General features: G+C 49.3%; 1 protein-coding gene across 1 annotated transcript in view; it reads right to left on the minus strand.

The window, feature by feature from the left end:
• The window catches only part of EGFL6 (EGF like domain multiple 6), a 43,341-nt gene extending 33,714 nt beyond the window's left edge, over positions 1-9,627 (minus strand). The window contains 1 exon segment of the mRNA XM_037513134.1: positions 9,489-9,627. Coding sequence (XP_037369031.1) covers positions 9,489-9,562 — 74 coding nt within the window. The 5' untranslated portion in view covers positions 9,563-9,627.
• Positions 9,628-14,537: the final 4,910 nt, after the last annotated feature.

Here is a 14,537-nt window from a genome sequence, read left to right on the forward strand (position 1 = left end):
GTCATGAGAGCTCACATGATTGGCCTTGGCCAATGGAAAGTGGGTAGATCACCACCAGGCCTGGTTCATCAATTCAGTGGAGAGGAGTTTGAAAACCTGGAGGAGGAAGATGGCTCCCCAAGGAGGACGGAGCGAGGCGCCGTGTGAAGGTCTTCAGCTGATTCTGTCAAACATGTCTTGGAATTTTAGGCAGGCAAAGAAATAAACTTTTACTGTGTTTAGTCAATGAGATTTTGAGATGGTTTGCTGCAGAAGTTAGCCTGCCCTGATCAAACAGTAGTATTTTAGGTTTCCCTGGGGGTGCAGAGGTTAAGTCTCAACACTATCAAGCTATCACCAGCCACTGCGGCACGAGTTCCATCCCTGGCCAGGGAAGTGACCCACATGGCGCAGCAGACCTCTCCTGTCTAGTCCACTGCTCCCCTCAGCAGTGTATTTCAGTCAGTTGACCTGTCCTTTCGTTTCTGGTCTTTTTGAGATGGGTCACTCTCACAGGTGTGAAATGATAAGTCTCTCATTGTGGTTTTGACTTGCATTTCCTTGATGATCAGTGATATTGAGCATTTTTTCATGTCCCTATTGGCCATCTGTATATCTTCTCTTTTTTAAAGATTTATTTATTTATACGTAGTATTTATATGTAGAAGAACTGGCCAGAGGTGCGGGGGTGGGAGGATTCACCAGAGATAGAGTGGGGAGCAGACAGGCAGATCTATTGACATATACTGCTGAGGAAAGTAGTGGGGAGACAGGAGAGGTCTGCTGTGCCATGTGGGTCAGCTCCCTGCCCAGGGATTGAAATAATGCCACAGTGGCTGGCAATAGCTTGATAGTGCTGAGACTTAACCCCTAGGCCACCAGGGAGTCCCATCTATGTCTAACACTTCTGCCCATTTTTAAATTGGGTTGTTTTCTTTGTTGAATTGTGTAAGTTTTTTGTAGCTCTTGAATATTAGTCCCTCATGGGATATATATATAATGCACAAATATTTCCTCCCATTTGTTTTAATGAGAGTGCCCTTCACTGTGCCTGGGTGTCTGATGTAGTTGTATCCCCATTTGTTTATTTTTGCTTTTGTTTCCCTTACTGTTGTAGTTGAATCCCAAAGACATCTCTGAATCCAGTGTCTTGGAGTATTTTGCCTATGATTACATGTATGTATTTTACAGTTCTTACATTCAGTTCTTACATTTAGGTCTTACATCCAAGTTCTTCAATGCATTTTGGGTTAATTTGTGTGTATAATGTGAGATAGTGGGCTAGTTTCGTTATTTTGCATATGGCCGTCCAGTTTTCCTAACACCATTTGTTGGAGAAACTTTCCTTTCCCCATTGCATACTCTTGGCGCCTTTGTCATAAATTAACTGTCCATATAAATAGGAGAGCATGAATATTTCTTTTTTTAAATATTTTACTTTATATAATTCTTACATCATTTTTTCATCTTTGCACAATGTATGCATTTTCATTGTGGTTATATTCCCCATACAATTGCACCCCCACCTCTTATTTTGACTTTAGTCCTTCTCCCGGCTCCTCCCTCCCCCCTCCCGACTAATCAATACAAAGTAAAAATCAAAATCAACAAGCAACTATGAATATTTCTTACCGTATACACTTGCATGAGTGCGTTCTGGGATATCAAGGCTGTATGACTAAGGCATAGTATTGTTTATGGGAATTTAATAGGTATCTGCATGTACTGAACTGTTACACATTTGGCCAGATTGACCCAGTCCCATGGAACCTGATAAACTAACAGTAATCAATAAGAAGAGATTGATGAACCCAGAGATTCCCGACGTAGGACTGAAATGACCTCACCGACATCCTCTGCCATCTTGGGAGATTTGGCTGGGCTGCCCAGCTTCTCTCTCTCTCTCTCTCTCTCTCTCTCTCTCTCTCTCCTACCCCTCTTTTTCGTCCTCCCTTTCTCTCTCTCAAATCTCTCTTCCTAAAAACAAGGTTTGGCAGGTAGAAGGTCCAAGGAACCCAGTCCTCAGGCGGTGACGTGTCAATGGAGGTGAGCAAGTATCTGAGCAGAGGAAGTCAGCTAAGTGTGGAATTACCCAGAATTCCTTTAACGCATTATACAACTTGCTGTCTACATTGATCAAATTAATCAGAAAATCATCGTCTGCACAGCTGAAGTTAATTTAAAAACATTCCAGGGATTGTGTAAGTAGTATAGTATTTCTTCATGGGATTCCTTATTTTCTGCAAAAGTATACCGTGCCAGAATTCTTCGTATGCTTGTTTATGGTCAGGTTCCAGGAAACTGCATGATATTCTCCAAGAGAAATTGAGAAGTTAAAACTTCTTTTTTTTAAAAAAAAAAGATTTATTTATTTATGCCTACAAGAGCTGGGGTATAGGCCAGAGATGCGGGGGTGGGGGTGGGGGTGAGAGGATTCACCAAAGACAGAGTGGGGACCAGATCAGGCAGATTGACCAAAATACTCTGCTGAGGGGAGCAGCGGGTGAGACAGGAGAGGTCTGCTGCGCCATGTGGGTTGCTCCCTGGCTGGCAGGGGATTGAACGTGTGCTGTAGAGGCTGCGGACTGTTTCGTAGTGCGGTGCTTAACCCCTTGCACCGCCAGGAAGGCCCTAAAACTTCTTTTTGCTGATGTTTAAATCTGTTTAAATATTGCCGAACAAATGAAATACATTTCTTTTTTCTTAGCAAGGATAACTGGGTCCAGCCATGAGGGGTTTTTGCTTTTGCCTTTTGTTTTGTTTTGTTTTGTCTTAATCATAGCTCCTGCTATGGCAAGTCCATTGTACCGAACCAGTTAAGATTCATTCTGGATCCCCATCCATCCTCAGGAGGCAGAGTCCAAGTCCGGCAGGCCGGGGCTACTTTACAGCGTCTCACCTTTCTGGATGCGTAGGCGTTTGCCAGCACAGTCAGAAATGCCCAGGCTGCCAAGCTCTTGGGTCCCTAGACGTGTTGACATGACTTCAAATTTCCCACGCCGTGAGTGGTAGGGCAAAACCTGCCTCTGTTTCTCTCATCTCCCAAGCTCAGGAGTTAGGTGGAAATTGGGTGAGGGGAATGTCTCCATTTGGGCAAGTGGTTTATTTAGGAGGCAGAGGGCACATGGGTGGGAGAGTGAGGAAGTGAGACAAGGAAGGGAAGGCAGCGAGTAAAGCATTAAGAAGGCTCCTTCCTTCCTCCCTCCCTCCCGCCCTCCCCCTTCCCCCCTCCCTCCCTCCCCCCTCCCTCCCCCTCCCTCCCCCCTCCCTCCCCCTCCCTCCCTCCGCAGTGAGCCTGGAGGAGAATGACAGCACATGGAGTTGGAGAAGCAGGCAAAAGGCAGGTCAGGCAGGGCTTTTCATCACATTTTAAAAAGAATGGATCTTATTTGTCATCCAATGCAAAGTCACTGAAAGACAGTAGGGCGAGGGCTGATGTCAGGTGATTTCAATTTATTTTTTTTATTAATTTTTTTGGTGGTGATTTAAATTTTGACACTGGAGGGGACAAACCAAGAAGCAAAAGGAAGCTACTGAGGGAGTTCGGGTGTGAGGCGGTGCGAAGGGGCTGGGGCTGGCAGGCAGGAGGGAGAGGAGATGGGCTGTCAGGACTGCACGCTGGACTGAATACAGGTGCGCAGGGAAAGTGGGTTGTCAGAAACGCGCCTGTGCTTTTAGCTTGACCCGATGGGCTAGCGTGTGCTCTGGGGTAGGGAGCTGGTGAGGTGTGGGAGCGAGCTCTGGAGAGCTGGCGGAGAGTTGGCTTGTGCAGTCAGCGCGGTGCAGCGCGACACCCCATGAGGCCAGGGATGCCGCAGCGGAAGCCTGGGGCTCGGGGCTCTCTCTGGGGTGACCCGACAGGCGGGTGGCGCTGACAGAGCTGGCCTGCAAGATCACCCGGGGAGAGGCCGCATGAGGAAGGAACGGGGCAGAGGCTGATCTCCGTGGACATCCAGCGCTTCCCGGGAGGAGAAGAGACACCGACAGAGGCCCGAGGAGAAACCCGATGGGAGATGGAAAAGCAGCCAGCTCTGAGGCGCTTTGATAGTCCTCTCCTCAAAAGGTGACGCGTAATCACCTGCTCCTGAGTGGGCTGTACCTCTAATGAGGAAAACGCGAGGGCGGGGTGGAGGGCAACTCCTCAGATGTGGGCGAGGAGCCAGGACAGCCTCCTCCGTGTCTCTCTGTGTCTCTCTGTCTCTCTCTCTCTCTCTCCCCCACACACGCACTCTCTCCTCAAGTGCCGCTCTGCGGGAAGTCAGCTGATGTGCCCTTCGCAGTCCTGTGCTGGGGCCACACAATGAGGACCTGAGGCCTCCTGCCCACAGCCTCCCTGGGGAGCATCCCAGAAGCAGATCCTCCAGCTGGCGTCCCGTCCCGCTTTCAGGCGCCTGCAGCCCTGGCCGACAACTTGACCACCGCCTCGAGAAAAACCCCAAGCCCCTCCGTTAAGCTGCTCCCGAATTCTCAGCTCACAGAAACTGTGATTATTAATAAATGTTGTTTTAAGCTACAAAATCCTGGAGTAGTTTGTTAAATAGCAATAGATAACTATACAAGCAAAGGGAAACTTGAAGAGCGGGGTAGTGATCTTTATAAACGTATTTGCTACTTTGGTATTTTGATTTTCAATTTTGCATTCATCGTCTTAGAATCTGAGATGCCACAGCTTCTAAGCACACTATTATTTACATCAGCAAAGAAAAACGTGCTACCAGTTAAACTAAACCATGGCTCCATTACCTGAACAATTCTTTATAATTGCGTGATCACTCTAAGCAGGAGTCGGTCATTACAATGAACACAGAGCCTGCAATGTCTGGTTCTGCTCCCCATTGCTCCCAGAACAGAACACAAACACCTCGGCTTGCCATCCTGGGCTCCTCGCATGGTCTCTCTGTCTCCCCCAGTCGCCTTTTCTTTTATTTTTTAAAAAAGATTTATTTATTTATGCATACAAGAGCTGGGGTACAGGCCAGAGGCACGGGAGGTGAGAGGATTCACCAGAGACAGAGCAGGGAACAGAACAGGCAGACTGACTGAAGTACACTGCTGAGGGGAGCAGCGGGCGAGTCAGGAGAGGTCTGCTGCACCATGTGGGTTGCTCCCCAGCTGGGGATCGAACTCCTGCTGCAGAGGCTGCTGATAGCTTCATAGGTTGCATCTTAACCCTTGCGCCACCAGGGAGGCCCCAGTTGCCTTTTCTTATGAAGACACCAGTTATACAGGATTAGAGCTACGCCAGTGAACTCACTTTACAGCTCTAAAAACCTATCTCTAAGTACAGCGTTTTGAAGTACGAGGGATTAGGACTGTAAACACGAATGCCAAAGAGACACACACAACTCAGCACACAACACCTTAAGACACTTATATGCCCCATCCCTCTCCTATTGACCCCAGAGGTGTTTGTGTCCTCGAACTTGTCACCAGAAGCACAAGCTGCTCAGAGGCATTACCCTGTCCCACAAGGTCAGTGACAATGATGGCCTTGCTTCATGATGCCCAGGAGCATTCTCTGTTGGCAGGAGCCAGCTCTGTCTGTGAACAGGGTAGGCTGTAAGGTCAGAAGCTCCCTCCCCAGGAGCCTCCACCCATGACTGATGGGAGAATAAATACTTCAGCTCCCTTGTCTTCATGGGCAACAGCTTGCATCCTACTGTCTTCTAGAATTTCCCAGCAGGATTAAATTATAGTAGTAACTTACTTTTATAACACTGCTTTTCCTTCTCTGCTGCACTATAGACCTTCCTGAGGTCACCGCCCAAATAAACTGTACAGTCTCGAACCCTGGTCTCAGAGCCTGCTTCTCAGACAGTGTGAGCTTAGAGAGGAAGGGAAAGATGTTGGAGGGGAGGGTGGCGCATCAGGATTTCCCACTTAATCTATTCATGTCCCTCGTGCTGCGCAAGAGTGAGGTTCAACAGGACCACTGGTAATAGTGTGTGAGAAAGCACTTAGTCAAGCTCAGCTTTTATGTATTCAAATTTTGGGGGAGATAAACTTGGAATATTGGAATGTCACAACTCTTGGAACAAGAGATGAAATTAAACACAGTTATTGGGAAATCATCTAATTTCTTCACGTTTCTCCATCCCATGGTCAAACAGATGTACCACTATTTCTAAGGGTTGAGAAGGAAATTGATTGAAATCACATCTGAAAAGTGCTGACACATAGTAGGGGCTCCACAATATTTGTTGAATACAAATATGATTTATGAAGGCTAGATAATATACTTCTTATTTTAATATTTACACATCTTGATTTGTGCACAGAAATTGCATATAAATAAATAGGACTTTAATACCTTCTAAGTCAATGAAACTAACTATTGAAACAAGGTTGCTCAGAAATGACGTCTATGTTGTTATTATACATCTATCTCATGGTAACTATTTCATAGACACACCCAGCTCTTGAGATTTCAGTATATTCCCACAAATTAATGTTTAAAGAATAAAGAAATGAACGATATGCCAACTATTCACCAATCACTACATCATGTTTGAAAAAATAGCCCACAAAACTAAAAACAACAGACTCACAGCTCAGAGTTTCCACGGGAGGCTGGATCATGATAATCCCCAAAGGATCCATGTCCTAACTCCTGGAACCTGGGACTGATTTCCTTATATGGTGAAAGAGATTTTGCAGGTGTGATCAGATTAGGATCTTGGGATGGGAAATTATCCTGAACTATCTTGGTGAGACTCATATAATCACCAGGGTTTTTCTTGGAAGGAGTAAGATAACTAACATGCAGAGAAAAGGCAAGGTGATGAAGGAAGAAAAAACTGGAGGGGCGCACCCAGAAGCCAAGGATTGTTGGAAGCCTCTAGAAGCTGTAAGAAATAAGGCATGGATTCTTCTCTGCAACTTCCAAAATGCACCAGCACTGCCAATACCTTAATTTTAGCCCCATAAGACTCAATTTGAACTTCTGACCTCTAGAACTAGAAGAGAATAAATTTGTGTGATTTTAAGCCACTAAGTTCCCAGTATGTTGTTACTATGGCACTTCCTTAACAGCGTGGAGAAGACTCAATTCTCAATGGAGGGTTTGGTTTGCAAAAAGCAGGCCTCTCCACGAGTGCGGCCATTCAGCATGCTCGCATTATTTTTGCTTGAACTCAATGGAGAAAAAATGCATAACAGAAATACATTTAAGTAGGGGGTTACTCCACACTTGACTGTGAAGAACAGCAGAGTGAATAACACACTTAGGGCACATCTCAACACCAACTGGCTACATTTCAAGTGCTCAATAGCACATGGGGCTGGTGAGTACCAGATACACTGCATTGTGCCAGGCCGCCTAGAACCTCACCCAAAGACATAAAACAGTATAGGTGCATGCCAGTCTGATGCTTACGATCAGGGAAATGCAGGCTGCTAATGATTTATTGCCTTGATGGGGGTGAATTGTCCACCATGCACTAAGCACCCTTTAAGAGGCATATCATTTTCTTGGTTGCTAAAATTATGGTGCAGTGTTTCAAAACAACTGGTGCTCATACTAGAAATCTCTAGGTAATAGTTAACAGTTTTCAGCTAAGTAGTGAAACCTTAGGAAATAACCCAGTATAGACAGACGTTTCAGCAATGAGAGCCTTGGCTATGTCAATGTGTCATCCGTAACTTGGAGTCTAGAGCTGATTTCACGTGGCTCCTGGACAGTCTCGGGAAAAGGGACCATGTGGCACGTGCAAGCATGCTGGACACATAATAAACACGCCAGCGTGAACCTGATACCGTGTCAAGAAGCCACCTTTCACACCTTGGAAACTGCAGAATTGTTGCATGGATTCTCTGTTTTCATATACTTTGGTTTCTAGGGAGGCTTTTAGGCTTTTAATTTCATTTGGTGGTACTTTGAAAGTGAAGCTCCTGGGGGCTGCATTGCTGACAGCTGAAGAACTCTTAATCCCATCTCTAAGTACTGCTTGGACTTACTCAAATGGGCCTTCTAGCAATCCTAGAAACTCCAACAGTCAAGGGAAATGTGATTATGATCCAGTTGCATCTGCTTACATTTTTATCATGAAAAGGAAATTGAAACTTGCGATCATACAGTTCAAGAACTTGGTTTGAGGTTTGTTCTGTTTGAACCCCCAAATCCCTTAATACTGTGACTCTGATTGAAAGATTTTTTTTTCTTACAAATCAAACAAAGAGAGTCAGGCTCACCTTTTAGAAGCCTATACCAAACAATGACTCTTTTGCTTGCTTGCCCAGGAATTGTTGCCTAAAAAAATCATAACAGTGCTGGGTTCTCCGAAGCTGGAGGTGATTCTGACCCCCTTTTCCCACAGGGGACCTTGGGCATCATCCAGAGACATTTTTGGTTGTCACAGCCTGGGGGGGGGGTGTTGGGAGGGAGGCTACTGGTATCTAGTGGAGAGAGGCCACTAAATAATCCTACAGAGTGACCTTTCTCCCAGTAATAGTCTAGTCTGGCCCAAAAGGTCACTAACGCTGCAGGTGAGAAATCCTGTCCACCCCCACCCCATGCATGCCAGAAAGCAGGACTTCACCGCTAGAGAACCAGGAAGCCTTTCCCAGTGGCTGAGTCCCCAGAGGCTGCCCACTGTACCCTCCAAGAGCAGAGACTCTGGGCCAGCCCCCGGGGGTTTCAGGGCCAGCTCCATGACACTGGCTGTGCCTCCTCAGGCAAGTTACTTGACCTCTCTGTGCCTCCTATTCCTACATACCAGAGGCTGATCATACCAGTGCCTGCCACACAAAGCAGTGGTGAGCGTGGAATAGGCTCAGAGTCCTGCAGTGTGGAGGGCGGCGCCAGGCCCACAGCAAGGGTCGCCTCGGGGTGGCTCACTCAGTGGCTGGGCGCATCCCCGGAAAATCAGTTGCAGGGCTTAGCAAAGCGTGAGTGCGCCAAGGAAAGGGGTTCAGACTTGCAACTGCTACTGCCCAAGACTGAGTCGGTTGCATCTGACAAGTGCCTCCTTTTCTTTCAGCTCCTTCACCTGAATCAGAAAGGCACTGGGTGAAGAAGCCCCCCTGTCGTCCTTAGTTTCTGCCCCTGCTACCCGCCCCCCTCAAATAGCACTGAGAATCGGTCGGCGCCCTTTTAATGGAGTGGAAAGCCCAAAAGTGCACAGACACCCACCTTCATCAGACACACACCCGCCAGCCCGCACAGTGGGATCCCGAAGACCACAAGCCCAGACACACGCTAGCCCCGAGCGCACCCACCCGGCAGCGGCCGCGCAGAGCCCCCTCCTCCGGCGATCCGCGGACTCAGCCAGGTGGGGCGCAGCTAAAGCCAAGGAACTGGGCGCAAAGTCCCGCCAAAGGGGCGCGGGAAGGAATGCCCGTGCACGCGTGGGGCCTGCGTCCGGGTTGAACCCCGTCTCGTGCGCACAGACACACAGGCACTCACACGCCTCCCTCCCCGCGGGACTGCCTGGAGGGGCCCCGGGGGTGGGGTCGCGGGGCAAAGAGAAGGGGCCCGAAAGGCAGCGATCGATCGCCAACCAGCCACTCACCTGGCCGCGTTCCCTAATCCACCTGCCACCCAGGGGAGCAGCAGTGTGAGCCCAAGGGCCAAGGGAAAGAGCATCTTCGCGCCGGGTCTCACTCCGCCGCCGCTGCCTCCCGCTCCTCCTCCTGCGCCCCCTCGGAAGGGCGCTGGGACTTGGGGCGCAGCGGGGTCGCCACCTCGGCTCTTGCCGGGAGCGGTTCCCGCGGACCGGGAGGGGAGGTCTGGCCCTGCAGGGGCGCAGGCGGCTTCGAGAGAGGTGGGGACGCCCTGGCGACGCGCGGCAGCTCCTTCACGGTGCGGCGGGGCCGGGTGCGCGAGGGAGGGCGGGGCGGGCCGTGCACATCTGGCGGGGACCCGCCTCCTGCAGGACCCGCGCATCCTCCACGCTCTGCTCACCGAGAAACTTCCCCAGGCTCAGCTCACCTCACACCAGTCAGAGTCACCACGTTGCGGCGTCTATTTTGAACGTGGAACAGGTTTCCGTGTTACCTGCACTGGAGGATTTAATAATTTCGTTGAGACGTCAAGGCAGGAAGCAAGGATGTTGGTTGAAAATGACACTCTCCTGTCGGACTTCTGTTTAGCTTTTCAGACTCTGCTGGGTTTTCTCTGATCAACTGCAGACCCTGGGCTGCTACAGCTGGAAGGTCAAGGCTTGAAGGTCGCCATGATATACTGGGTTCATTCGCAACAGCTTGCTTATGCCAGGCCAAGATGACCCTGTATGCGCACCAGTGGTGCTCAATGCCACCCATACATGAAGGTAGTCCCCATAGGCTCTACCGTCCAGCCCAGGTGTATGGTGGGCTCTACCATCTGGGTTTGTGTAACGACACTCCGGTATCCACACCAGGAGGAAATCACCCACGGAGGCATGTCTCAGAACAGCCCAGCTGTTAAGCCACAGGTGGCCCGAGACAGCACAGAAACCAATGGCCAATATGACATCAGAGCATTCATTTGCATAGCCACACATATGTGTGCATACTCACAGGTTGTTCTGGCAACTTGTTATGGTAGGATGATCGGTCTCTCCTTTACACCCTCCCTGCCTTCACACCCTTTGGCTTCATGGTGGGCAGAGTCGATGCCCCCAACTTTGGCTTTGGGCTTGGCTGTGTGACTTGCTTTGATCAAAGGCCCAAGGGCATAAGCTAACCAAGCTGCCAGTTCTAAGCCTGGGCTTAAGACACCTGAACTTCTGTCAGGGTCTCCAGCTTCTGTCAGCTAGACTCATGACCCCAGGAGGATGACGAGCAGAGCAACCTTCCAGCGGGGAAAGGAGCTACCCAGTCAAGCCTAGTGTCTACCTGCCCACCTCCAGGGGCACTCCTGAGCTCAGCCGAGGTCAGCAGTGCCTGCCAAGCTACTGTGGTGGGGTGTGATGATATGTTACACAGATAATCTGAACACCGGTGACCTGGCGCTCGCAATCATGTGAAGAACATGGAGAAGGAGGTTTCTCTTGAGCATAAGCTTGATTCAGATCTACCTCATGGACACATGCCTTCATTCCAGCCAACAAATGTGAGAAGTGGGGACGGGGAAGATTCTTCCTGCAGATTCGTGATGCAGACCATGAGAGACCTGTTCAGATGGATCTTAGTTTCACAGCTGACAGCATCCTAGTCAGTTCAGTCTCCTTGATGAGTAACCAGTTAGGCCATTGAGCTGTTCAGAGCCAACAGTGACAGGCGTTGTCCGAAACACTTTCCATGGGTCATCGTACTGAACACCCACCACTCTCTAGGTAGGGGTCATAAGTTCCCCCTGATTGAAGGGTCCAGGGTTAAGCCACTTGTCCAACATCAAACCTCCAACAAGTGTGTGAATCAGGTTTGGAAACTAAGGCCCTTCTCCCCTGGGCTCTGCTTGCTGTTAGAGAAATCCCTTTTCTCATCTTCTTACTCTTTCGTGCCTTCCGAGGTCCAAGGAGTCTCATAAATAAGGTAATAATATGATCTTTTCGAGGGCATTAATAGCCCTAGTGTTCGCACCATAGCTAGTGTTATTTACTGAAGATACTAAAATTGAAATATACCTTGAAAGGGGTATCTTAAAGCAGAGGGGATACAAAACTTGCCTGGGTGTGGTTTCCCCACCAGCAGACCCAGAGGCAGGGACTCGAACAGAAGTTTTTACTCCAGAGGCACAGACAGCACGGGCCGAGGAACCCTGTCGCAGTGACATGGGAAGGGAAGGGGAACAACAGTGGGTGTGTGACAAGTTACTTTTGGGGGCTACTGGGGCTTCATCTCCCAGGGCCAGTGGAGAACATGTATCTGTCATACAGACGGCGAGGGAGTTGGGGTGTTTAGACACCATCTCCCTTCAGTCATCGCCTGAAGGCAGCCACCAGCGTGCTGAGCCCAGGGTTTCTGTCTTCTGAGGGCCAAGTGGGGCTGACAGCCAAAGCATCAGCCAACTGGGATGGTCGGTCTGGGGGCAGAAATGGAAGGGACACCATATTGGCTGCCATGGAATGTCTAGAAATGGAATTGAAAATTCTACTTTTGTGCACACCACTTCTCTCTAAACTTTCAGACGCAAATCACCCCCTCCTTTGAATAGACGTTATTCCCAAAAGTCCCTAATAAGACATAATTAGCCTAAAACATGGGGGCCATCCTGTCATCTCAGCCTTGAGCTCTGATGGAGCCGTAAAGCGTCATGCGTAATGTCAGCCTGTCACTTTCTAGTGTCAATTGCAGCATTCTGATGCAATTTCTGCTTTTGTTTTCTCAGAGCTGACTTCTCTTGCATAGATTTAAAGGAGGTGATCAGCGTTGCCACAAGAAACTTCCAGAGGGGGTCAAAGTCACCTCAGCCAACCCATCCATTATTTCCAGGGGGGAGCTGTGGACACAGGCACCATCAGGAGGCCTGAGCAGCAGAGAAGGGACTGGGGAGGACGTGTCACCAGGTGAGAAGATGTGAGGTAGACATGGCCACGCAGAGCCAGGTGTTTTTAATAACCAGGCCGGCGCTGCCAACTTTGAAGAGAAGCGCTCTTTAGGGGCCGGACTCCACTGGACAAAGGAAAAATAGTCTTTGATCAGAACCCCATAAAATAGTCCGCACCCTTTACGGGGCCACATTTTTTTTCCACTTTATTTTCACTTAGCCCCCTGCGTGGAACAGGTGTGATGGGATATTTGTGTGCTGTCTGCATACACACGCATAGCATACATAAAACAAACAATGCTGAGACGTGCCTGGTGCTGAGATTCCAAAATGATATTGAAATACCAGAAGTAAAGCACTGTCCGATGAAAGCGCCTGGTGGGAGAGGGTCGCGGTCAGCTTCAAACTGGAAGGTCAACACAACGACTCGGGGCTCCTCTTTAAGTGCCGATTCTGATCGTGTCGCTCTGGAGCAAGGCCTGACCGGGATGACCACAAAGACCCCAAGTGAAGCCCACGACGCTAGTCTGGGAACTACTGGGGTTTAGGGAGCCCTGGGAGGTCAGTGCAAGGCTTTGACGTGCCAATGCCTGGGCCCACCTCCAAGGACTCTCGCGTCTGCGCCACGGATCGGGCATGCAGACATTTGGAAACCCCACCTCATGGAGCGTCAAGACTGAGGACCCGGGCCTCCCCGGTGGCGCAGCGGTTAAGTGCTGGGTTGTGAAGCTGCCCGCAGCCTCTGCAGCGCCGGTTCAATCCCCGGCTGCTCCCCAGCCACCAGAGGAGGGTCCCACAGGGCGCGCAGACCTCTCCTGCCGCCCGCTGCTCCCCTCAGCAGTGTACTTCGGTCCTTCTGCCTGCTCTGCTCCCCGCTCTGGCTCTGGTGAATTCTCTCACCCTCCCGCGCTTCTGACTGTACCCAGTGCTTGTATAAATAAATAAAATAAATAAATAAAGATAAATCTTTAAAAAAAAAAAAAGACTGAGGACCCTTGATCTGGCCCAACGCCGACATTTTCCAGAAGGGAAGGTCAGCTGCAGCCACCTTGCCCACGGTCACCACGGGCTGAGCTCCTGTCCGTGGCTCCAGCGTGTGAGCTGCCCCCTCACACTTCCTGATGCTCTTGACGGCCATGCCCACTCACGGAGGAAAACGGTCCCTCTCTATGCTTAATCACTGAGGGCAACTCGCCCAGCGACAAGTTCTAGAAATTGATGTTTTCCTAGTCTGCTTCTTTCCATTTCTTCTTGTTCCATGAAAAGAATTACTGAAGAGACATGAGGCTCTCAGTGCTAAATTCTGTTGGGAAAGGAGCGTCTGGAGATACTAAGGTCTGTGAAGTTTTTCTCCCTTTCAAGCCTGCCAAGAACCCCCATTCTTGGAACTAGATGGTAGGAGAAAAACACCAACTACTTTCAGTCTTCTTCCCTCTCCTCCGAACCCCCTCCTCTCTTCTCTAGTCCTCCGAACCCCCTCCTCTCTTCTCTAGTCCTCCGAACCCCCTCCTCTCTTCTCTAGTCCTTCCCCTCTTTCTGGCTGAAACATTGATCTGGAACCTACAAAGGTGCCAGGCCCCCTGCTAGGCAGCGGGACGGCTTGGTGCAGGTGTGGACGCCAGACTGTGCCTGTTTTCTCCCTGGCGACATGTGCTTCTCCACCATCTGGTCTTCCTTAATAATATGACTCTCTTGGGGAGCAGGGGAGAAAACCTAAGTGAGGTTAAAAGAGGAAAAAAATGGCAAGTGCAAACTTCCAGTTCTAAGTCCCGGGTTGAGAGGCCCAGCACAGTGACTGCAGCTACTACCACCATGTCGTACATGTGAGAGCTGCAGGCTGTAGATCTTAGAAGTTCTCATCATAGATGGATATTAACGAGCCATGGCGGTGACCGTTTCATCATGTGCACAAGTGCCAAATCACCGTGTTGTGCGCCTGAAGCTAATATATTGTTATATATCAATTAGATTTCAATTTTAAAAATGACACCTCCATTTCCTTTTCCCCTGAAATGTTACCAGCTCTTAGAACTCCCCACTTGATAACCAAGGAAGAGAAAGAAATTGATGTTTCTGGAGTGATTATTATACACGACTCATTTTGTAAAGTAATTATGTACTTTTTTTTAAAGATTTATTTATTTATGCA

This window comes from Talpa occidentalis, unplaced genomic scaffold (genome assembly GCF_014898055.3).
Source record: "Talpa occidentalis isolate TD23 unplaced genomic scaffold, MPIMG_talOcc4v2.1 talOcc4.15, whole genome shotgun sequence".
Taxonomy (NCBI): Eukaryota; Metazoa; Chordata; class Mammalia; order Eulipotyphla; family Talpidae; genus Talpa; species Talpa occidentalis.